The sequence below is a fragment of the Aphelocoma coerulescens genome, chromosome 3 (genome assembly GCF_041296385.1).
Source record: "Aphelocoma coerulescens isolate FSJ_1873_10779 chromosome 3, UR_Acoe_1.0, whole genome shotgun sequence".
NCBI lineage: Eukaryota > Metazoa > Chordata > Aves > Passeriformes > Corvidae > Aphelocoma > Aphelocoma coerulescens.
In genome coordinates, this window is record NC_091016.1 from 9106338 (window position 1) to 9130925 (window position 24588).

General features: G+C 38.2%; 1 protein-coding gene across 8 annotated transcripts in view; it reads right to left on the reverse strand.

The window, feature by feature from the left end:
• LOC138107604 (kinesin-like protein KIF16B) overlaps positions 1–24588 on the reverse strand; it is a 181513-nt gene that overhangs the window by 72577 nt on the left and 84348 nt on the right. For 4 of the 8 annotated variants that reach the window (XR_011149635.1, XM_069009025.1, XM_069009021.1 and 1 more), the window contains exons 16-22: positions 16819–16901; positions 16539–16627; positions 9622–9654; positions 9233–9286; positions 6529–7884; positions 1259–1420; positions 330–435 (exon numbers count right to left, since the gene is read on the reverse strand). Coding sequence is in view for 7 of the 8 variants with exons in the window: in XM_069009025.1 (XP_068865126.1) it covers positions 330–435; positions 1259–1420; positions 6529–7884; positions 9233–9286; positions 9622–9654; positions 16539–16627; positions 16819–16901 (1883 nt within the window). In the remaining variant the exon portion in view is untranslated. The remainder of the gene's footprint in view (positions 1–329; positions 436–1258; positions 1421–6528; positions 7885–9232; positions 9287–9621; positions 9655–16538; positions 16628–16818; positions 16902–24588) is intronic. The other 4 variants (XM_069009026.1, XM_069009022.1, XM_069009024.1 and 1 more) reach the window with 3 other exon arrangements.

Genomic DNA, 24588 nt, shown 5'->3' on the forward strand with positions numbered 1-24588 from the left:
ATTTTCATCAACTTAATTTTTCTGATGTAAAATGAAGATTATATTTTATGTGCAAACTTCTTCATTGCCATTTACACACTCTTTCCTCCCCCCCAAAAAAAAAAAAAACAAAAAAAACCCCAACAGAATACAACATTAAAATGCCACTGGAAATAAAAATATTATTAAAATTTAAAAACTGATATCATATCTCATTTACTGTTTATATTTTTTGGTGAATTAAAAGCAAGTAAACACAGAAAAACATGAAAATTACTGAACAACAAAACCAAATCAGTGGTTAGACATGGTCCATTGAAGGTCAGGATCTCCCACCCATTTCTGCTCACCTTGAAACTTTCTGTAGACCAGGATGCACTAACATCATTATCCTCAGCTTTAGGATGAATATTCTGGAGCCTCCTCTGCACTTCTTCTTCAATAAAGGCATTTATCCTTTAAGATACAGAAAAGTGTGTGTGCGTGTATGGGAAAAAAGTGTATTTTTACATAAAAATCAAGACAGACTGACTGAAAGGCTCTTTGAAATGCTTTTAACCCTAAGTAATGCACAGCTCTTAATTGGCAGGCTAATGTTAGACCAGCTGTATCCCTCCTTAAGGAAGGAACACTGACTTTTGAGCAAGTGCTCATCTAACAGGCAAAGGTTAACAATTCGTTATCAATTAGACAAATTACTTGCTATGAGTGCAGCTCTACACACAAGAGGCAGTGAGGGTACAAGTGACGAAGATGTAAGAAGGCTGGGGTTGCATCTTCAGTAACTTAACAGTTTGCTTTCATGGCTGCTGCAATATCAGCAACCCCAAAGGTTTCATCTCCAAACAGAAGGAATGTTCCAAGAGCTGATACTAACAACTGCCATGTGTAAGTATAACAAGGGCAGAGATTAAGGATTTTAGTGATGTAAGGCAGCTGCCCTATTAAAAAAGGTTTAAGACAATTTAATTTACTTTGTTGCCTTAAGCGTATATGAAGCAAAACCATATAGACAAGTAACTGTGAAGTCAAAAATTATTTAAATACCTTTCAGCCTACAGTTTCCTAACCCTGTACTCTAAAACAAACTGCAAAGGTGCAACAGATGAGGCTATTGATTATTTACAGTAGAATACAACACATAAATTTTATTTCCAGACCAGTCTTCAGTACAATCACAGTATTTAAATCAAATCCAACCATGGCAGAATGGTCTTTCAAAATATTTCTTTTCTAAAGCTATTGTTTGCATTCCATTTCAGGAATGCAGGTTACCTACCTATCATCAACCAGCGATGGCTGTGGCTTTGTTGGGCTGGTAGGGGAAGTGCTATGGGAGAGTCTCTCATCTAATACTCCATGGTTTCCTTTCTGAGCTCCATCACCCTCGTATATTTTTTGCTTCAGCTGCTGAATTTCCAGGTCCAGGCTATAAAGAGATCTTAACATGTAATTTGCTTTGGTTGAGAGTTGATTCGCATAGTTCTGATGGGAAGTAATGTGCCTACACTAGCATACATGTACATAAGATTGTAGGTACTAATATTTATGAAGGTTTAAAATCACAATTGTTCTTTAAGCATATTTAGACAGGAAAATAGAGACAGCTCAAAACCATATTCCAACAGTAGTATTAAGTCGAATAAAACAACTTCAATAACTTCCATTGCAGGAGGTATCTAAATCTGTACATTAAATATTAACTCCTAAGACCTAACCTATCTATTAGAATCACTTGAATAAATTCTCATTTTTACAGAACTCTACCAATGACCTCAGGTATCATCTTTCCATGTGAAATAAATGAAGAAACGAAGGGGAAAAAAAATTAAAACTCAAAATAAAGCACTAATACAAAAAAACCTCAAAGACAACATAAAACACTGATGTGGCAAAAACTTCTCTATAAGAAAATCTTTAAATTGTGTACTACACATATACATTTTTCAGTTGTTCCATCTGTATATATGTTTTTGAAAATTCACTTACAAAATAAAACATCTAGTACTTATTGTATATATACGGATAAGAAATCATCTTTTGAAACCTCCTTGCTTTCTTTAACAAATAAATTTAATTCCACCCAGATTTATGCACAGAATACAGTATGTAAAATTGGGTACTATGTTTCTGACTAAAAATACCTCAGGCATTTTGTATGAAATAAGAAGCACTGATTGCAATATTCATCACTTACTCAAATTAAATTATATTATAACAAAGTAATCTGCAGAACACCCTCTTCACTTGTGATGTAGCTGAGATTAGATTAGTAACACAGTAATAATCTTCCCCATTTTCATTACAATTTTTGTCTCTAAAAGTATTTATTTTTCTAGAGGTTCTTAGAAATCAAATAATAAAAGAAAATAAGTTCTTGTAAAAACAGGAGAAACTACACAAAGCTGGGATTCTACAAGTTCTGCTACAATTGTGCATATCTAAATTGAAGTGCAATTCTATATTCCATCCTGGGGGTTAAATGAGAAAACTAGGGAGATGATGAATGTTGCAGCTTTTTAGGCTGACTTGTTACTTCAGTTTTAGAGTACTTTTTGCAGCACTGCCAGAAGCAATCTATTTCTTTTGATTAGCAGCAAAACAATCTTGCGTCCTGAGGGTAAGTGAATGAAAGATGGCTCATGTATACAGGAAAGTGTTTGCATCCATGGAAAATCAATTTAACCACAAAAATCAGATTTACATTAAAGGAATAAAGCTCAGTTTGTAAACATCCTACTATGAGAAGATATCACTTTTATAGCTATGAACATAAGTCAGCCTTGTGATGCATCCACCAATAAGTACACTGAACTGTGCCTTGCCACTTGCCTCAAAGATGGCTCTAAAGTTGCTTTATGTTCATTCTACTGCCCCAAAACTCTGCCAGTAAAGCCAAAACGTGTGTGTACATATCCCAGTTTAAGTTAACTTCAAATTATCATTTTGGGGGCCATCCCTGTTGTCTTGGGATGATTCATAATGATATTGAAGCCCATAATTATCTGAGGCCAAAAATAGTTACTGTATCTTTAAGATCCTGAAGCCGCAGACCTTGTGCGTCTGGTGAGAGCGGGGCGTGCGGGCATTTTAAAAAGCTCCCCGCCCAGGTTTTTGCACGGCTTTTCACAGCATAGTATTTGTATCGCCGGCTGCTTGGTCTTTGCTTAGGCAAAGACTTTTCTTTCCACCGTCGTTTGGTTTTTTTCCTCGGATCAGAGAACCTGCAGTAGCAATGTTTGAGCTGCCTTGAGGGCGAATTCTGCAGCTGCTTGTCCGAAAACCGGGGGCATCATGCCGGCAGAAGTGGAGAGGAGCTGCCCCGCTACAGCCCCAGCCGCTGCTAACCACGCCGAGCCTGGGAGAGGACACATTGAGTGGCTTCAGTCCAGCTGCTTCGACTGCCATGCCCGCTCTGCTGTGCCTTGCCGTGGGGAAGCTCTTCATCTGCTGATGGAACTGCTCCCTGAGGCTACTGCCTTCACGAGACAGATCTGACACCATCTTGTCACTCCGTCTTGCAAAGCCCGAAGCCGTCCCACCAGGCCCGTATCGGGAACGGGTGTTTTCTGGTATTTCGGGTCTCTGTTTCGGTGGGAGGGTGAGGTCTAGCAGTTCAATATCTAGCAGTTATTTACTTCCCCCCCTCCCCCCCCCGCCTATTGACGTTCTTTTTCTTAATAAACCATTGTTTTTTCACTTTCATCTATTAATATTCATTTCTTATTGGTGGAAAGGGACTGTTGGAACCCTTAAAGGAGATAACTCATTCCAGAGCATTCCCCTTTAAATTATCTCAAACCAAGACACCTGTAGGTGAAATAATTTCGAGCTTCCATATGATTCAAACAAATAAAAGCATAGTATCTAGTTATGATGGACTTACACTTGCATAGCACTTCAAATGAATATTGCATTTAAACATTTTCAGAGAGTTAACACTGATCTGAACCAGAGCACATAATCACATAATGGGATCTAGATAAATAGTAAGAAACATATGTAATTCATACGCTTACTATTGATACACACGACTCCTTTAAACAGAGAACTCCTTTAACATATGAAACATAGAACTCCTTAAACATAAGTGCTTTAGTATAAAGTATAGATTAATAAAAGTTGGGTGTTGGCTGCTATGCTCGACCGCAATTGCTTTTTGCAAGACAAGAAGCCTAGCCCTGGAAGGGGCTATGATGATAACTGAATAGGAGATGCTATGCCTAACGCTAACTGCTCTTAAAAACAAACCCAAGTAGACTAGGGTGATAAGGAAATGGAATGCGAGCTAATGGGTTTGGCTAACCGCTTGTCTGCAGAACAAGGGCCTAATCCCTACAGGCTAAGCGGTAAGGAGGAAGACGCATGCTAACTACTGTTTTAATGACAAATAGAAGAGCTGTCACAAAAGGGTAGAAAAATGCAATAGGAGAATAGGAATATAATCAATACACAATTATAAATGAAGTAAAACTAATATAGCAACAAAGTGTGTAATCGTAGAATTAAGTGTGTACTGGTTTAGTCTAAAATACTCATTACTTTATTAGCAAAATAGAAGTGATCAATTTATTAAGAATAGAGTGCTGTGTTTGTAACCCTAAGATAAGGAAACCGCAAGTCATGTAATACCCCTTAGGACTGTAACTTTAGATAAATGACCAAAACAAGGGCGGATGATGAACATGTAAACGTATAATGACAAACTTGTAAACTTATAAAAAACCCCTGTAAGATGACCATGGCAGACACGCACATGGAGGTGTTAACCCCTGCGTGCTCCCAGCCTGGCCAAAAAAGGTGTGCTCTACTTTACAGCACCTTGCTGTGGAGTAGATTCCTTTGAATCACTATGGCATCATATACTTTGAAATGTAAACTCAAACACAAGAGCAATACATAGCCTGAAACGTTTAAGATATTCTCATGTATCTTTAGATCCTTCTCCTGCCTCCACATTCACAAAAACATTCTGAATTGAATTATTCAGGCCCATGGGCTATTCACTGAAAGACCTCAAAGTTTTATTTAGCCTGTGCACGAGGAGTTTAAAGTAAACAAGAAAAAAAACAAGGAAAAAAAAAGAGAAGAAAAAAAAAAGAGATCTCTTTTTTGCTTCCTTGGTATCTTCTCCAAACCTCAGTCTTCTGGCTGACAACGTATTTTTTCACTTACCACACAACCCAGAAATCTTGAGGGCTAACTAAGCTGTCTATTTTTGTGGAACTTCCAGTCATTTATAGCTCACTTTTGCTGACTAAAGTGAGATGCTTAGTATAGACAATGAGACTTTATGCTCACAACAATTATGGAAAATAATGGCAATATACACTACAAAATGATGAATCAGTATTGAAAATACTTAACTAAAGCCAAACAATGTAGCTATAAATGTTGAAAAAGTGACCTCTACACATTGTATATAAAGCAAATCTTCTGATAATGGTTTAAAAGGAACAGAATACAGAAGAGCTCTTCAATTTGGCTACAGGCAAGTTTCTTATTTTCGGTGGTTTTCCCACATCTGTTTGAAGGGCTTATGAAAAAATATTCAGATAAATCAGCGAAGCAGTAAAAAATAATGACAAATGCTACCTCAAGAAAAAAAAACACTTCATTTTTTCACTGATATTCACAGGTTTTAAAGCTCCAGTAGAAGCAAATCAGGTAACACATTTAAAAATGGCAATGCTGTGCTTTTTCTATACTGCAGGGATTGAATACATTTATCTTAGTGAATTTTTGCTTAGGTTAAAGAAACCCCAAAATATTTCTTCCTCTTCTTCCACAGAGAAAGATCCTTTCCTGACCTGACTGACTTTTCTCTGAGCCTCCCATACTTAGGCTAAATGTTATGCTACAAGATACCAGGAGTATAACCAATGACATTGCTTCTGTAAAGCAGAAAAATCCCTTTCTGCCTAAAGGGGATTGTCACTACATTGGGCAGTATTAAAGACTGTATATTTTCCAATAAGCTTAAAAAGCATCATCAAATTTTACACGGATATATGGCTAGCTAATTTTTATTTAGCCCTGAAAGCAGGGCTATTAAAAATTAAACATCTACCCCCATTTACTTAACACCAGAAGTGTTCAGTTCATCACCAGTTGAGAGAGACAGTTGGCAGGTTTACTGTAACAGTCTCCAAATCTTGAACAAACATCTAACTTGTCACTAATAAAAAAAAATGTTATACAGAAATAATTTAAGAGAAAAAAGTTGTTAGATGGTACATTTGCTCTAAGGGCAGAACATAAGGATATCTGAGCTTTCTGCATAGGTAGAACAATTTAAGTACTGTAATGAATAATGCATATAATATCCCACTGAGGATGGGATAAGTATTCAAACACACCAGAACTTAATAAGTGAGCAAGAATCATTTAAAAAGCAGTAGAGTTTCAATTCTGGATAAACTACTTGAAATTCATTAAGAAATTCAAGTACCAGGACACTGAACAAACTGCACTCTCATCATCCAAGGTATAAAATTATTTCCCTTTTGTGGACAGGTTCTGATAAATGGAAGATACCACAGCACTCACCGTTCTCGGTCTTGTTCAAGAGCTTTCTGCTCAGCTTCCAGACTCGCCTGCAGCCCTGCCTGTTCACCACTGCTGTTGTTCAAGGTGGCGAGCTTCTGTTTCTGCTCTTCAATTTCAAAGTCTATGGTGGAACGACGCTGCAAAGCAGAATGCCTCTTTTCTAACTTAGCAACAGCTTGCTCCAGTGCCTCTCTCTGCTGCTTTTCCCTTGATTCAAGGATTTCTTTTTCCTTTTTCCGAACCTTTCCTTCCTGCCGAGCTACATTGGCTGTGAATTCAAAGGTTTCTTGAAGCTGCTGCAGCTGATTTGTGCTAGCCCTATACTGGGCAAGCTGCTCTTCTTTTTCTTCTATTTCTTTCTCTATTTGATAGAGTGTATTATCTAACCCTAACAAGCCCCTATCAAGGACTTCAGAGGCTCTTTGTTTTTCCTCCAGCAAAGCTGGCAAATGATTACTCTTCAGGTACTCAAGCTGGCGTACTTTAGATTGGAGCCTGTATTCCACTGGCTTTATCTTGTCAACTTCTTCAGCCTTGAGTATGGCATCCATAAAGTTTTCATCATCTCTCTTGAGATATAAATGTTCTTCATGTGCAAATTTTAAGTGCTCCAAAGCTCTTTTTTCATCTGCTACTTCCTTTTCTAGGTGATCCATTTGTTGAATTAAATCTTTTTCCAAAATAGCCAACTGTTCCAGCTGTTTCCTTTTAAACTCTACAAAATCATACTGTGCTTTTTCTAACTCTTCATGGTTTTCATCACCTTCAGATCGGGCTTCCTTGACTTTTAAAAGAGATTCTCTGAGCTCTTCAAGATCTCTTAACTCTTCTTCTACTCTTTGCACATCCCCTCTCTTCAGGAGCTCTATCATGACCTGCTTCTCTCGAAGCTGCTCCTCTAGGTGAGCCACCAGCATCACCTGTTCTCTTTCCTGTTCTTCAAGCCTCTTTTTTTCTGATTCCAGCTTAAGATACTGCTCATCTTTTTCCTTTTTTAGTTTTTCAAGTTCATGAAAAATCTGCATTTTCTCCGCTTTTTCATTATGATTAAGTTCTTGTAGTCGCTGCAACTCCTCTTTGACCCGGGCAAAAATTTCTTCCTGCTGCTTTTTCTTTTGAAGCTCTATCTCCTGTTGTTCCCGTAATCTTTCTTCTTCAAACTTTTCTTTTTCAGCCAGCAAATCCTTTAACCTGCTTTCAATGTGAACACTTCTCCGTTTCAGACTCTCTTCCTGTTTTCGTATTTGCAGCTGAACTATTTCTGTCTCTTTGCGCTGTGACTCTACTTCTTGCTGCATTCTTACAAGTTCTGCTTTGTCAGATTTTTGTTTTTCTTCCATCTCTTCTATTTGTTTCCTACAGTAAAACATTTACATGAAGTTAAAAAGGTTTGGACAATGATTTCTGAGTATATATAACCATTTCTTCTTTTAATACTTTTGTTTTGCTACAGGTTAAGATCCTTCATCACTTGGAAATGACTCAATGCATGAGACAAATGAAAAAGAAATTCATATGGTCCGTGTCAGTATAAAAAGCTGTGGATCGTCATAGGAAGACATGTTATATAGCACTTATGTTATTAAAAATTAGAGTGTATTAGTTCTGTCAAATCGAATAAAAATATTGATAGAACATATCCATGCACACAGCACAGAGTAAATATGTATTTTTTTTACATACCTACATTCTCATGCACAAAAACTTGTATAGAAGGACTTGATTAGCAATTTGCCTCACCAAATTTAAGCCAACAGATGAATTAAAGCAATATTTTCACTTTAGGTAACTCCAACTGAATTACTGATCAACAGGATTATAAAATTTAAGATAAATTATTATGTCCTGTGTAATCTCTCTTACTTGAGGGTCACCATTATCCCCATAATACAAATAGAGACAACCTGCAAGTAAACTGGTTATTTTGAGAGAAGTCAGATGAATTAAAAGTACAAGTAAATTAACTTCTGCACAACCTGAATTCAAATTCCACCAAAATAACAAAAAAAGGGTGAATATCAGTGATCCTATTTGCATTAGTTGCTGAATAGTATCTTTCAGTGCTTCAGAGCTTCAGGATTTTTCTGAGTTTACTTCACTTAGTCCAATTACATAAAGAGCTTTATCAAAATGGACCACACCATCTCAAGCTGAGAAGGCAGAAAGGTTTTCAGCTTGTGAATCTAATCAGTGCTGAGATCTGCAACAAGGCACAGCTATTCACTTCCGCAATCTTAGCAGGTATGCTGAGCCAAAACAATCAGCTCAGTTAGCCAGCTGATAACAATGCTTTCTTTTGTATTTCAAGCCAACTTCCACATAACGTTCTGAAAAGCATGATTAGTATGCCCATTCCACACCACAGCTTGATATAAGAGAAGCAGAGTGTAACACATGAGTTGTTCCTATCACGATTCAATCCAAGGACAAACAAACCATAAAAAAGAGATATGAATAAAAATGTAATTTGCCATCTTTTAAGGTAAAACCATGAAAGTTAAGAGCAAGGGTAATATATCTGTACAATCTATCCTCCTTACATCTTTGTATTCCAGAGTTTCTTTGCTAAATATCAGTCAGCTCCAATTCAGCTATTCAGGATTGTCTGCTTGCTGAATAACACTGTGATTCCAAATTCATTATTTAAATCAGTCTATAACTTGTATATATAGACACACATAAATACCACAGAGGACAATGTTACCTTTTACTTTCTAATTTTTCAAGCTCTTCTCGTTGCTGTCTCTCAAATTCTAGCCTGATTTAAAAAAAAATAAAGAATACAGTAAAAAGGTTGTTTTCTGAGTATCACAAAAATAGGAAGACATGATGCAAGTTACTGTCTGGTTAGATGATAACAATGATACAAATGAAGTTTTGTAAGACTACTTCTACAAGAACAGAAAATAGTTCACTAAGGTTACAAATTAGGTATCATGCTGACATGAGTATAAATAGAAAAATAAATTAATTTCTGGGGAAAAAGTACTTTAAAAGGAAAGTTAAGCAAGACACATAGATGATTAGCATAGCCTCTGCGAGTTAACTACATGCAGACATGGCAATCAGTACATAAAAATTTAACTTCTCTACCTTAGACAGATCGGTCCTTTTACAGGGAAAAGACTGCCATGGGAGGCAGGGGGAAACAGAGCGATCAATTGAGAAAGGAATTGATAGAAAAAGCATATTAGCAGTACAGAATACTTTAAAATCAACGGTGCTTTGTTTTATTGGAGATTAAATTGGTTAGATTCATAGAACATTTAGCATATTAAATCTGAGAAGTAGAATTCAAATAATTATTCTTTCTAAACACATTTTTCAAATGCCAATGACAAACGCCAAAAATTATTCTCTTCATCCTACGGCTTATTAACTTAGCCACTTCTGAGAAGGAAAAGGGCTACAAAACTACAGTAGTGTGTGCTAATAGTTGTGCCATTTCCTTCCAAGAAAAATAAAAAAATCCCAAAGATTCCTACGATGTAATCAGCGGGGTTGAAAAACCCCAAAGTGCAACATTGAAGCACAGAACACAATTCAAACCCATTCATTTAAAATATTTTGAGATTTTAATGTATTTAGTTTGACAAGGTTCTGAATAAGAACAGGAGAGTATTTTATGTCATTTTTTAATATCAGCTTTTATTACAATTGTACACAAGTACTTTTCTTATTTTAATTTCATTTGATTTATCTTTTCTTTAAGGAACTCTTTAATAACAAATATTAAAAAGGCAAAAAGAACCTATATATGGATTAAATTACTCAACCAAATACATACATATTCAGTTATTTCAGGCTTGTTACAGCTTAAGGATATGCAGGTTAGTGAAACAGTCCATAAATACTGAAAAAAAATGCAAGACTGCACCACAAGTTAACTTCAAATTTTTGATACATTGCAGTTTAAGACATTATGACCACAATTATATAGATAGGTTCCTAAAAATAAGGCATTTTTAATATCTCTTTTTAAAGAGTCATAGAAATGCATACAACAAAAAGAAATTGTCCTTGGAAATATGCAAATAGTACACCAATAATCTAACATTTATAAAGCGACTATAACAAACTTTGATTCCTCCATATTCAAGAAGCATCTTTCTAATGGCTGCAATAAGGGAGAATGACTACTTTCACAAATTCTGTATTTTACTTTTCCCTATTTCTTAAAAATTCATTTAAAAAAAAGTCTTCTACAATCCCTAAGTGATTAGCCTATGCAGATTTTTATACCCAGCTCCAGGCATTCAGAGCTTCTTATGCAACTGTCTCACCAAGAGTCTAGTCACATCTGCATTAAACTAAGGTGGGCACTTTACAGCACAAGGATAGATGATGACAACTTAGTATTTTTAGTTTGATCACAATTGCTGCAGCAGCAATGCTGCAGAAATCCACAAAGTGGATGCAAAATCCACAGACTGCTGAAAGGGAACAAGCAGCAATCTTGGGGGCCTTCAGAAAGCAAAAACTTAATTCAGTTTAACTTAATTCAGGTGAACGTGTGCTTTGGGATTTCCTTCCCCCTTTTTTTTATTGAAGCTATACTTCAAAATTTCTCCCTTTGGCTATGATCTGCTATCTGGAATTCATAGCTTTTAGCTATCACTTCTTACCTAGGGCTTGGCTGACAAAATGCCATAATTATTTCGGTCCCAAAAAATATAGGCCATGGGGAATACAGCTCTGGCTTGTGGAAATGCAGGCTTCCTTTGGGCGCTATCTGACACAGACCATCTTTACTTAGACAGCTGGCAAAGAACAATTTGACTGTATTCCCATGCTTGGTTAAGCCACAATAAAGTAAAATGTTAGATCAGCTAACATAACGTGCAAAACCCAGAGCAAAACCTTTTGGTGTTTCGATTGTCCTATAAAACACATAATTTGGCAGATATATTTTATGTAAGCATAAAAATGGTAACTAACTTTTGATTGAGATCTAATACAAAGAAAATGGACCATCACAGCAATCAGTCTGGTATAAAAACAGATTGGTGCCTAAAAATTCTCTGGTTTTCTCTTTGAGGAATTATCCCTAATACCTTTAACAGTGGCATTATGACAATCAGTTTTACCTTACACTGAAATGAAGCTGAAGGTGCCCAAGAAGTTGTTCAGGAAAAAGGAATTAATTGTGAAAAAACTGGTTTTCTTCACTGAAAATGGCTCTTTCCCAAAGCAAAATACAGATCATCATTATGACTCCAGTCAACAGCCTCCAAACACAACACCAAGGTGTTTTAAAAACGCGTATTTAATGCATTTTAGACCATTAAATACTCTATGAAAACAAGAGTTATTGCTACCTGGAGGTGCCTAAGATGGTCTGCGCTCCAGTGAAGGCCCTCAAACAATGAGGTTATTTATTCACAATGTCTCCATTCTCTAAGGCGCTCACTCTGCAGCCTTTCTTCTGCAGGGATAAGAATGATGCCAGTCTTCCTTAGCTGGCTGCCTATTTTCTTAATATATTTAGGAACTCACCACTTTTGAGACCTCTGGACTATTTGCTTCAAACTCATTGTGGGCTCAAAGTTATTTCAGGACAGGAGAGAATCTGGGGAGGCAGGACAGGTCTGACTGGAGTAACCTTGTTTCTTTAAAAAGCTACTACAAAAAAAAATCTCAGCATCACAAAAGAAAAAAACTAAAACCACAGGCTATAACAGGTCACTGTCAGTTTTATAAAGCACAGGTGCAAGACTGATGTTTTCTGGTTTAGTCTATCCTAATAAAAATCTTTTTCACATAACCTCTACTCCATTTATTAATGTGAGCACTATTGTGAATAGAAAAAAGCATATTAGCTTGAAATTAAAAAGAAACACACAGATATTAAGGACTAGAATCTACTCTTTCTTCCTTTGTAGATTTCCCACAAAGGAACTTAATCTGATCAGTGTTGAATTAAATAGATAGCGTTTTCCTGCAAAATGTGTCATATCTAGTGATATGCACAGTGTAGATAAGCTGCAGAGAAAGGAAGTCAGTTCTACTAGCACGGTACTACAGTAGCTTAATTTACACAGCACAAAAGTACAATCTGATACTACATCTGTTAGGAAAGACTGAGTACTGGCAGGACTACAGAGGTGTTACAACGCCATTCAGTATGCCAATTCATGAGATTAATTAAAAAAAAAAAACAACAAAAAAATAAACCCCCCATACTAAACCCATGACCAAGGTTTCTCATCAATAATTTTACAGTTACAATATCATGTAGCTAAGAAAAGGTCCACAAAGGAAATCTTCAGCATAAATCTACATGCAAAATTCTATTTTATCCAAAGCTTATTATCTGAAGTACTGTTCCATGACACTAGATTAAAGACAAAGACTGGGAAGAAGTAGAACGAAGAATTTTGCACATTAAGTCAAAATTTCATGCAACGAGATCGTTTCCCACATACGGGAAATCAACAGCCAAACAAAAAAGTGCACACAAGAAAAGACCCTCCATCTGAAAACACTTTTAAGGATAATGCTGGTTTTCACATGGAAAAGATACAGATACAGTAAGCAAGATCCATCATGTTGCTTTCACAGCAACTGAAGGTAATACCCCACAGGCTCTTCTGCCATTGATTGCTACAGATGCTAGATCTTACCAGAACGTTTATTGCAACCTACAAAAATTGCAAATTTAGCTACATCCTTAGGTTATCAATACTGAAACTGGAGGAAAAATTAGTCTTGAAAAGGCTAAACTAATAACAGGCAGAATGCTAGTCAGCCACGAAAATTGCACAGAAAGAAACCCAAAGGGCCAGATACTGACTCCTGGCCTGTACTGGTGGTGGGCAGTCATGTAGTGATTAACTGATACTCCAGTCTATTGAAGAAAAGGGTCATAGCATTGCTCCTGATAAAACAAACAAACAAACAAACAAACAATCCCCAACAAACTAGATTTAGTGTAGGATATTCTTTTCCATTCAGCACTTTTCCAGAATTCAATATGCTCCACCCCACTTCTTGGGTACAATTACCCTGCCTTTGATACTCAGAGATACAATTTATTGAATGTTTCATCCAGGCTGAACATAGTCACCACTAAGAAGAATAACCACTGTAGCACAGCATTTGCTTGGCAGCATTTTTAGCTGGAAGTAGAGAGTTCAGAGTCTGCTTTATTCAAAACATATTATTTTCTTTAACTTGCATTTATCCCAGCCCCCTGTAACCCTTAAAATAACCTTCTGAACAATTATCTCTTTGCGACAACCTCACCATACGATCAGAAAAATCCCAGTTCTGTTACAAAGAGGAGATGCTAAAAAAACAGCGTTAGCATCAACATAAATAAAGTTAAAATTGTCAGGGTACCCCAGACTAAGCTGAAAAGCGCTGTTGCCTCATTGCTGTCCATAAAGATGTATCAATTATGGAAGATGCTTTCTTCTACTGATTTGTAGGGCTCAGGTAAATGGCAGTGCAACCTTCAGAGCCTGCTTTTGCAGCAGTATAAAAGCAGATAGAAAAGTAACATTTGAGGTTTGGAGTTTTTTGCAGGGTTGGAGTTTTTTTGAAGGGGTTGGTTTTTGGGGGGGAAGAGGACACAAAGGTGTTCGTTTTTTTTAATCACTGATCTATTAGGACAACACTCATTTCCACACTGCATGAACCATGTGTATTCTTAGGTATAGTATCAATTATATGAAATGTGTCCTGGGCTGCATCCAAAGCAGTATGGGTAGCGATCCAGAGAGGTGGTTCTGCCCCAAGGCTCTGCTTGGGTGAGAGCCCACCTGGAGTGCTGTGTCCAGGTCTAGGGACCCAGCACAGGAAGGCATGGAACTGTTGAGGCATGGAACAGTCAAGGGCCACAAAGATGCTCTGAGGGCTGGGCACCTCTCCTATGCAAATAGGCTGAGAGCTGTGGTTGTTCAGCCTGGAGAAGAGAAGGCTCCAGGGAGAGCTCACTTCAGCCTTTCAGTACTTGAATGGGGATGGGGACAAATGTGGCAGCAGAGATGCTGAAATAGGACAAGGGGTAAAGATTTTACACTGAAAGAAGGTAGATTCAGAATAGATTTAAAGAAGAAATTTTTTACAATGAGGGTGGCACAAAGTGCCCAGAGAGGTGGTGGATGCCCTGTGCCTGGAAAGATTCAAGGTCAGGCTGGATGGGGCTCTGAGCAACCTGGTCTAGTTGAAGAAGGGGAGGTTGGAACTAGGTGGTTTTTAAAGGTCCCTTCCAACCCAAATGATTCTATGATTCAGAAGCTTCCTCACTTATTAAAACATATGCCCATTACAGTGATTACAGAACAACTTCAGATAGGTTTTACTGCTCACAAACAAGTGACCTGGCATTTCTTATGCATTATGAGCCTTAAGCATAAACCTTTCTTGTGTTCACAAATTAAGCAGGAAAGAAATATCTATTACTCCAAGACAGTTCACAAATATTAACTGAATGCAGACTAATGGGAGAATATCAATAATTAACCCTCTGCTTATAGTTTATAGTTTAATAAAACACAGGCATGAAGTGTTCAGGAATATTATGAGTACTTCCCCTAATCTTATTCTCAATTTCAAGAGCAAGAGTACTCTCACAATCAAACGCAAGAAAGGTAAAGTCTCAAGAAGTGTTAGATGGGAAAAATGGCAGTGTTTCAAAAAATTGCTGCATACAATGACAATCTAATAATATTATCCATACTGTTTGATTTCCAGGAAAGCAAGACAAGATGCAAACTGATAAGGAAAAAAAATAGTAGATGACCTTGTAATCAAATCCATCAGAGACAATCAAGTAACTCTCCAGACTCCCTCTCTCTTTTTTTTTTTTTTCTTTTTAAATAAGTTCTGCAGGAAAAATCCTTTCCATAAGGCATGGATTTGGCATTATCTGAAGACAGTATGACTGCTCAGGCTGGGAAATCATTTTTAAGCACTGGGCCTTGTCCATGCCATCACATTCTGCTGTAAATCTGAAAGAGTAGTGAGGCAATGCTGAAACAATCTGTCCTACTCTATGCTGACTGCAAAGTTAAGGTCAGTACTATCCAGTATAATGCAATTATTCATAACAATATTATAGCAGAATAACATTCTCAGTCAGGGAAAAGCCCAGAATAGCTCACCAATAACCAGAGGTAACAACAGCCAGGAACTTTTCCCCAGCTCACAGAAAACATAATACTACCAACTGTCACTGAAAGTTTTTAGATTCAACTAGTCGAAAAGCTGAAGAAATAGGAAAGTATACTATGCTTGTTTTATCTTATCATCTCTATCTGAAAATATGATGTAATTTATTAGCCACCAGTTCACAATCTTTAGATCTCTGTAAGTAGCTCAGTAGTAAAAGAGTAACAGTCACATTTGAAGCAGTGTTATTGAACACAATCCCTATATTTCAGACATCGTTTAACTAGAAGTTATTATTACCTCTCTAATCTTCCTAAATTCTAATGGATAAAGAGCAACCCCACAGTAAAACTTGGGAATAAAGCTGCACTATCCAAGGCTATAATGCAATTGACAGTCAATTTTTCAAAAGTACATAGCTGGTTAAAGTGCCTCATTTCATACTCAAAACACAGGCCCTAGCTATGGAAAAAAAATTAGAACAAAACACCACAAATCCTCAGTAAGTCACTTAAGGAACAGTGGAAAAATCACTAAAAACAGCTTCTTTACCATAAGCATTCTATGTCATTGTAACTGCATAATAAAACTTTTTTCCATCTCTTAACTTGTCCATCTACTCAAGAGGTACTGACGGAGAACACAAGACATTCATTTCTCAGCCTTTTTATGCTTGTATTGGTATTATATGAACTTAAGAAATCTTTATTTTCAGTTCAAAATGCATTTTTTTAGGAAGAACAGTTAACTTGTAATTCTGAAGAAAGTACAAACATGAAATTTGCCATGGCATTATTTTGCTGAACTGCTTTAGTCATATTGCTTCCGGAACATTTCAAACAGCTAAAATGAAGAAAGATTGGAATTATAACAACTGTATTTTAGAACATACTCACCCTGGATTATAGAGCATAACAGCTGACAGGTTCTCACAAGATTTAGAAAGATCAGTCATAGACAAGCTGAAGGAAGATAACAGTCCACTCTAACAATAAGACCATAAAACAAAACTATTAGACAAGCAATGATGTGCTTAAAAACTCTTGCATTGATGAAATATTAACTAAAGTACACGAAGCAAATTAAAAAAGGCATGATACAACAATCAAGGCATGTCTATATTTGAAATAAAATTGTGAAAAGGTTTAAATTTACCAAACACTGATTTAATCTCACCTTTCTTTTCTCCCTTAGCTTAGCAGCTTCTTTAGGGTGGTTAAAGCGAAACATGTTGGTTCTTCCAAGTAATATAACAGCACCTGATGAGAAAAACACCACTCACTGACAACATTCTGCAGCTGAAAGTACCACGTAATTTTTCAGACATGCAACACGTAAGCAAAGACTTCCATTAAGCAAGAACAAAATGAAAATGCATTCTGACAAGTGTATGTATAACCATGCATAGTCACAGCTACCTTAACTTATGCATACAGTGTACTCCTTCCTCTTCCTACTTAAACAAAAATGAAAACCCACACATGTTCACACACTGCATGAATACAATGGTCAATCATGTTCATGGAGTTCAGTTAAAGAATAAACATAGGGAAAGGAAGCAGCTGCCCAATTTGATCTATATCCTCTTGAACGGTGCTTTGGAAGCCACCAGCAGGTGCAGATTCAACAGGAACATCCGTAAATGTGACCAAGAACAAACTTGTCCATCCACTACTGATCAAACTGGTCAGGTTTGAATCCAGCTACACTAAAAGCTCCAGATCTCCATTATTTGTACTCTCACATTTTTCTTCCCCATGTGGAACACTGAAATTTATTGTCACTCAAAACAGGATTATTAGACTTTAATACCCAACAGCTATTTTCTGATGGAAGAACCTTGAATAATTCATATTGCTCAATGCACATCTATTACTGTATTTAATCAGTTAAGGTATAGGTCACAGATAATGAGATTCTGAGTAATTCTTATCATATTTTAAAGACAATGGTACCAAGATTAGTACTTCCCTACTAAGAAGTATATTGTCAGTGATGTCTCACTACTGTCGTAACATGGAAGTCTTCCAAGTTCACCACCTCAGAACCAAGCATTTATCTGTCAGTTGGTATGAAGCATTTTTAAAAAGAATAAGGACTTCGTTACACTCACAGTATGAAAAAAACTGTACTTAAACTCATCACTACAAATTCCTACCATCTGATAATGAAATTATACCCTTAGCAAGGAATGCGTCTCTTAAAATCAGATTAATTAGTGAAAGGAATGAGAGAGATTTGTTTTTACAAACAAACTGTGGGTTTGCTGACAGGTAAAGATAGATACTGAGCGATAAAGAAGCAATGGAAAGAACCATAAATTCCATAGGAAAAGAAAAGGGAAGCACAGCGGCCTGTTGCTTATTTTTCTAAGTTGTTAGACCCAGTGGCCAGAGGCTGACATTGTCTGCAGAATTGTGCAGCCACAGCTCTGATGGTAACAGAGGCCTGAAAACTGACAAGGGGCGGGATATCTGATTTTTACAGTGTCACATCAGGTTAAAGCTTTGTTAACTGAGAAGAGCCTCTAAGTGTATGACCAGCGCTCGCTTATTACAGTATGAATCTTGTTTAATGGAACGGGAAGATTTAGAATTGAAAAGTAGGGAAGGGTTTAACCCAGCCTCCTGTCTGAACAGCCCTGGAGAGGGAGCTGGGAAGAAACCCATGACTGCATTTAGGTGGTAGATCTCCAGACCCAGGCTAGGGAAGACTTGTGAGACACTCCCTGGCCTGAGGGAGAAAATGTGTTTATTGATGGGTCTTCAAGAGTGGTTGAAGGGAAACGATTTACAGGATACGCTATCGTTAATTGAAGGGAATTAAAGGAAAGGGGGAGGTTGCCGCCCACGTGGTCAGCTCAGACAGCGGAACTGTATGCGCTTGTGAGAGCCTGTGAATTATACTGGGACAAGACAATGAATGTTTTTACTGATTCTAAATATGAATATGGGGTGATGCATACGTTTGGGAAACTTTGCGAAGAAAGAAGTTTATTAGCCTGCAGGGGAAAAACGTTATCTCATGAGAACTTAATCTCTCACCTATAGGAGGTGGTGAATTTACCAAAAAGGGTGGCAATTATACACATCAGGGGAGATCAGGCAGGGTGCTCAGAGGAGGCAATAGGTAACCAACTGGCTGATGAAGAGGCTTGGAAAGCTGCACTGTTGCCAGAAATCTCTAAGATCCTCCCCTTGCTCCCAGCAACTGCACCGCTACCAGAGAAACTGTCTCTTCCACCAGAGGAACTTGAGATAATTAAAACAGAGTGGGGCAGAGGAAACAGGGGATAACTGGTTTACAAGGTATGGTAAGCACTGGATACCAAAAGCTCTGGCCCTACAGTTATTAAAACAACTTCACGAAAGGAGTCATTGGGGCACCCGAGGACTGGCAGAAGCCTTCCTCAAAATGTATGCTGCTGTGGGTCTTTTTACTCTGGCAAAGTGAGCTCTTGAAGGTTGTTTGATTTGTGCTAAAACCAGTAACAGGGTTACAAAGAAAATTGCCAGGGGAGGGAAGCCTCTGGCTGTATGTCCCTTCCAAGGATGCCAGGTGGATTTTACCGAAATGTCTGAGTGGCAAGGTTTAAGTATCTTCCGATACTTCCGTATGTCAGTTAACAGGGTGGCCAGAAGCATTTCCAACTGCTTCAGCAACGACAGGATCAGGTATTAAAGTATTTTTGGAACAAATATTCCAAGATACAGGATTGTGGAACCAATAGACTCAGATAGAGGAACTCATTCTACAGGAAAAATTCTTCAAGGGGTTATGGCTGCTTTAGGAACACAATGGAACCTCCATACCCCCTGGCTGCCCCAGAGCTCGGGCCAGGTTGAAAGGATGAATGGAAAAATACAAAAACACCTTTTGAAGCTGGTGATAGAAACCAAGATGCCATGGGTACGGCTCTTACCACTGGCTTTAGGAAGAATAAGGGCCAGACCCAGGGGAGACATTCAATTATCTCCCTTTGAACTGATGTTTGGAATTCCTTACCCTTGTACTTCTCAACCTAGTGGGGAGGTATGCATATTTAAACCAATATGTGGCCCAGATAATGTCTCTTGTGAAATCTCATTGACAGGAAGCTCAACTGGCACAGACCCTGCCTTTGGACCTTGCTGTTCATAACATCCAACCAGGAGATTGGGTCCTAGTTAAGGAGTGGAAAGAAGCACCACTGGTGGTGAAATGGCATGGACCTTTCCAAGTGTTACTGACCACAGAAACAGCTGCCAAGACAGCTGAACACGGGGGGACCCATCATACACGGGTCAAGGTCTCTGAGGCCCCAGAGATTTGGACATCTCAGCTGGAGGAAAAGGAGGGGAGGCCACGACTGACACCCCACAGGAGTGAACCGGAGCAGCAGCCAGTGCGTCAACATCGGGGGAAGCCCCATGTACCTGCCCACAGACTGTCTGCTGGAATAGTGTGTAAGGGCATCCCTCCTTTCAGATCTGCAGTCACTGGGGGCTAATCTTCACTGTCAGTGTTTTCTTTATGTTAAGCTGTTTCTGTGCCTTCACTCGCCACACGTGATGCAGATATGAGGAAGGGGCAGTCAATAGCTAACTCATGTAAGCACAACTATTGGGAGACAGCAAATGTTAGTTCAGACAGCAGATGTTAATTACAAAACCTAAGAAACAGAATTCACCCTAATCTTGTCAAGATAGAGGGGACAAGGATTATCTCAGAGACTGCTAAATCATTCCTCAAAGGACTACGCATGCCCAGGGAGAAAGGTGAGAAGTGCACTGTGAGGAAGACTACTGGTCTTCATCAGAAAGACCCCCAAGGAAGAGGAGAGGCCTTCCTCAGCGCGACCACCAGGACACACAGCACATGCGTGACCCTTATGCTAATGATATTAATGACTTCCGAGAAATAATTTGTATAACCGTGCCTGTCCCAAGGAATGTGATGAATATTCATCATTTAACCCATAATACTGTGTTGTAGGAAGCACCGGGGTGTGTGTTTGGAGGAGCGATCCCCACACACCCAGCGTGCTGAATAAAGCAAATACCCACTTCTCTGACTCTGTCTCTGAAGACTCTCCTGGCCCGGTTTTGGCACGATTCAGAGACAATGTGAAAGTGAAAAATTAGGTTAGGAGATTACACCATTAGAACGTTTCTCTTAATAATCTTACCTTTATACTGTCAGTTAGGTTTGGGCCAGAGGTGGGAGAATAATTTTTTAGTTTTAGGAGAAGAAGTAGCAAAAGCCTTTAACCTTAGCAATTGTTGGGTCTGTGGAGGGCCAGGAGGATCTGAAGAGTGGTCATGGGTGGCCAGCCCAGTTGAGCCTAAATGGTGAATCAGCACCCTGAGTGAGGTCCATAACAGAACGGGATTTTGGGGTGAAGAAGCAAGTCCATAGCGACTTCATTCTTCTGAAAGAGGCATTTATTGTCGAAAGAGAACAGGAAGCGTATACGTGGGAAAACGTGTTTGTGACTGGACTTTATCTTTGCATTTATCTATTAGCAGAAGAAGGAAGAGTGTGTGGAAAATTAAATGACTCAAACTGCTGTTTGCAAATAGATGACAATGCAAAAGTGGTGAAACAAATAACAAAATTAATAAGAAAGTTAGATCATGTACAGGTCCAAACGTGGAAAGGATGGGAATGAGACACATTTTTGTGGTTACCTGGTGGACTATGGGTTAAACAAATGCTTTTTTTTCCTCTTTTGTGCTGTAGATGATGCCATGAAGATTTTTTGCCTTTACTTTTATACCCGTTATACCTTTTTTACAACTTCTGTATTCTCAGTGCTTTTTCTCTACATTCTTGGACTTGTTTGTCAAGCTAAGAGACTAAACATTTTAGAAGCTTCGTAGCTAGGGATCAGGGTGCCCCAGACCCCAAGGTCCTCTCCAGAACACATTCTGTAAACTAAGATAGAACCATCCAGGGGAAGGCTCCTTGGGGAGGGGGGCTCACTTGAGCCTCTCACTGGGGAATCTTTGATAGATATGCTAATTAGTAAAGCCTATAATGTTATACACGATCTTTTGGGGGGGACATTTTTTGCAGGGTGCATTTCAATGCATATGATCCTTAAAATAAATACAAGGGTAAAATCCCTTTTCCCCTTCTAACCATGTATGACTCTTGATTTTAAGACCAAGAAAAGGCATCACAGGAACCTTAATCTTTTTACCATTGTCTTGGGGTGACTTTATGATATGTATCCCATATCGCTGCCTATGCCCAGAAATTAATTTCTGTGCCTTTCTATGCCTCTAAACTGAGCCTGAGAGGGGGAAGGAAAAACTGAGCAAAACTTCATTAAAGCAGTTTGCAGCTTGTTCAAGGTCACACACAGATAGCAATTGGTTTTCCCAGCTGTGGCAGGGGAGGAAGGAGGGACCTGGCTTGCTGTTTTCCAGAGGACAGTTTTTGGCCAGTGGTTCAGCTGCTTTTTCTCTGGAGAGAGATGGAGAGTTGCATTTTTCCTTCCCTGGAATTTCAGATTTTCTCCCTTTTCTACTGGACTGCTTGATTGCTTCGACATCAGAGCACATTGGGAGGACTTTCCACTGGGCACAAAGGGCCTGGCCCTGGGCCAAGCCCCAGCTCCGAGGAGACCAAAGGGAGGACTCTGACACTTACACTTTCCCAGGTTTTTCCTCCACAGCGAGAGATTTTATTATTTAGCATTATTATCCTTTTCCCATGTGTTTGTTAAATAAATAGGTTTTATCTCTTTCACTTTCCTTTGAGGAAAATTTATTTTTTCCCAAACCTGGTGGGGGGAGGGGTGGTTGTGCCTTCTCTCAGAGTATATATTTCTAAATTTGGCCAAACTGGAACAACCATGCATGATCCCTTGCTTAGTGCAACTTATTCAACATGTGATCAAGGGGATGCAGGCAGTAGCCATGCCTACTGATCCAGAAATGGCTACAAAAGGACAGAATATGATGTCACTGCAAGTAACTGCAAAACAAAATGCAAAACAAAACAAAAAAAAGACCCAAGAACAGAAAATTAAGTCAATGATAACTAAAATTTGTAAAGACAATTACTGAGAAACTAAAAGAGGAGGGATTGAAAGGAATGAGAGAGATTTGTCTTTACAAACAAACTGTGGGTTTGCTGATAGGTAAAGATAGATACTGAGAGATAAAGAAGCAATGGAAAGAACCATAAATTCCATAGGAAAAGAAAAAGGGGGGGGGAGGTATACATTAGAAGGGGGTCTGTATTAAGCATTTCAGGAAGTCTGTACCTCTCAAGTACCTCAGTCAATGGGGAAAGAGAGACGGAAATGAAGTCGGGAAATTAGGATCAAAAGGGGGCTGCATCCTCTAACAATTTGAGCGACCCCTGGAGAATGCCTCATGGCTTTTGCCTTTTTTTGAATAAAGTAACAGGACTCCTCTGTCTCCTTTTTGGACATAAACCTCTGATGTTCATGGATTAATTTTCCCAACATTAGGAATATCAACTCAAATTAGGTTATCCAGTCTTAGCAAATAAATGGCAAAAAGCACTACCAGGCACTTCTTGCTGTCTACACAACACCTCAATTTCGGATCACATTTGCAGTTTACTTCAGTGTAATCTCAAAAAGAGATTTCATAAATCTCTATGAAATTCCTTTAGTCACTATCAAGTGAAGATAAAAAATAATTAATTCTAAACATTTGTGGCCACTTCACTAGGTGGAAGCAACTTAAATAAATTAATTAAATTTTCAGAATTAATAGTTATAGATGTGTGTCCCTAACTTCATAAATTTCAAGGAAGACAGGAGAGAGAAACTTAACAGGAAGCACATGAGAGTTCATCCTAAATGTCATACATGAAATCCCTATTTGTGCTTGGTCTTTGCATATTAAGTGCCTTAATTAATTTGAGCTTAATATTTTTAAATTGAATGTTAAAATCAATCCATCAGTCCAGGTACACTAATCAAGTTTTTATGGTCTTCCTGTGTTTACTGTATACCTTTACAAGTGTTTTAAGATGTGTTGGATGTATTTTTATGTTTTACTTGTATCTTGGTTTCAAGGCAGATTTTAAAAAACCCCAGTTGCAACAAACAGCCCAGCCCCCCATAAGCACATGACCCTTATCTCAACTAATATCACCCCTCTGACCAGGAGGAGCCATTGGTGGACAGAGGTGGTCTGTCAAGGGGAAAACACCAACCGCCTTGAACCAGGGGGGTGGACTGTGGGCGGACTGTGGGCGGAGCAAAAGCTATAAAAGGAAGAAAAGACACGTGGTCAGTCTCATTCTCCCATCCTCTCCAGCTTGCTAAGGCAGTGCTGGAGAAGCCTACCCCTTTCTAGGGGCCTTTTAGAAATAGATTTCTTTTTGACCAGCCTAAACTGCAAGTTTATTTTTTTTCTCTACCTGAGGTTCAGAGCTGTCTTAAGCCTAAAGTTCCTGAATCCCTGCGCTCCTGGGGCATATCTCTCGAGCCATCTGGATCCCAAATTTTTATATTTTGTTAGTTTTTTTTGCAATTTTTCAATTTTTTTTCTGTTTTAATAAATTGTTTTAATTTCTACAAAGAGTTGTCTCATTCCTCACACTAAATGATGGGTCATTTGAATAACTCCTAGGTTTCTGTTTTAAATACATTAAGGTTGACCGTTTGGCCCAAAACCCCAAAAGCTTGTTCTAAGGTGAGGATATATTTAAGGTAAATGACAAACTTTAATTGTGAATATTAATTCAGTTACCTTTAGAAATCCTTCCATATGTTCTTATGAGTAAAAAAATATTGTTAATTCAGTTACATTAACAAAAACACCACATTAGACAGAATTTGCAAATGATGGAAGAAATCCATAGAAGGAAGTGGCAATTAATTACCGTGCCTCTTATTTTTTTTAAACTCCATGATGGTCTAAAATTTTAACACATTGTCAAATGAACAGCTATTAGTGATGAACAGAAACATATATC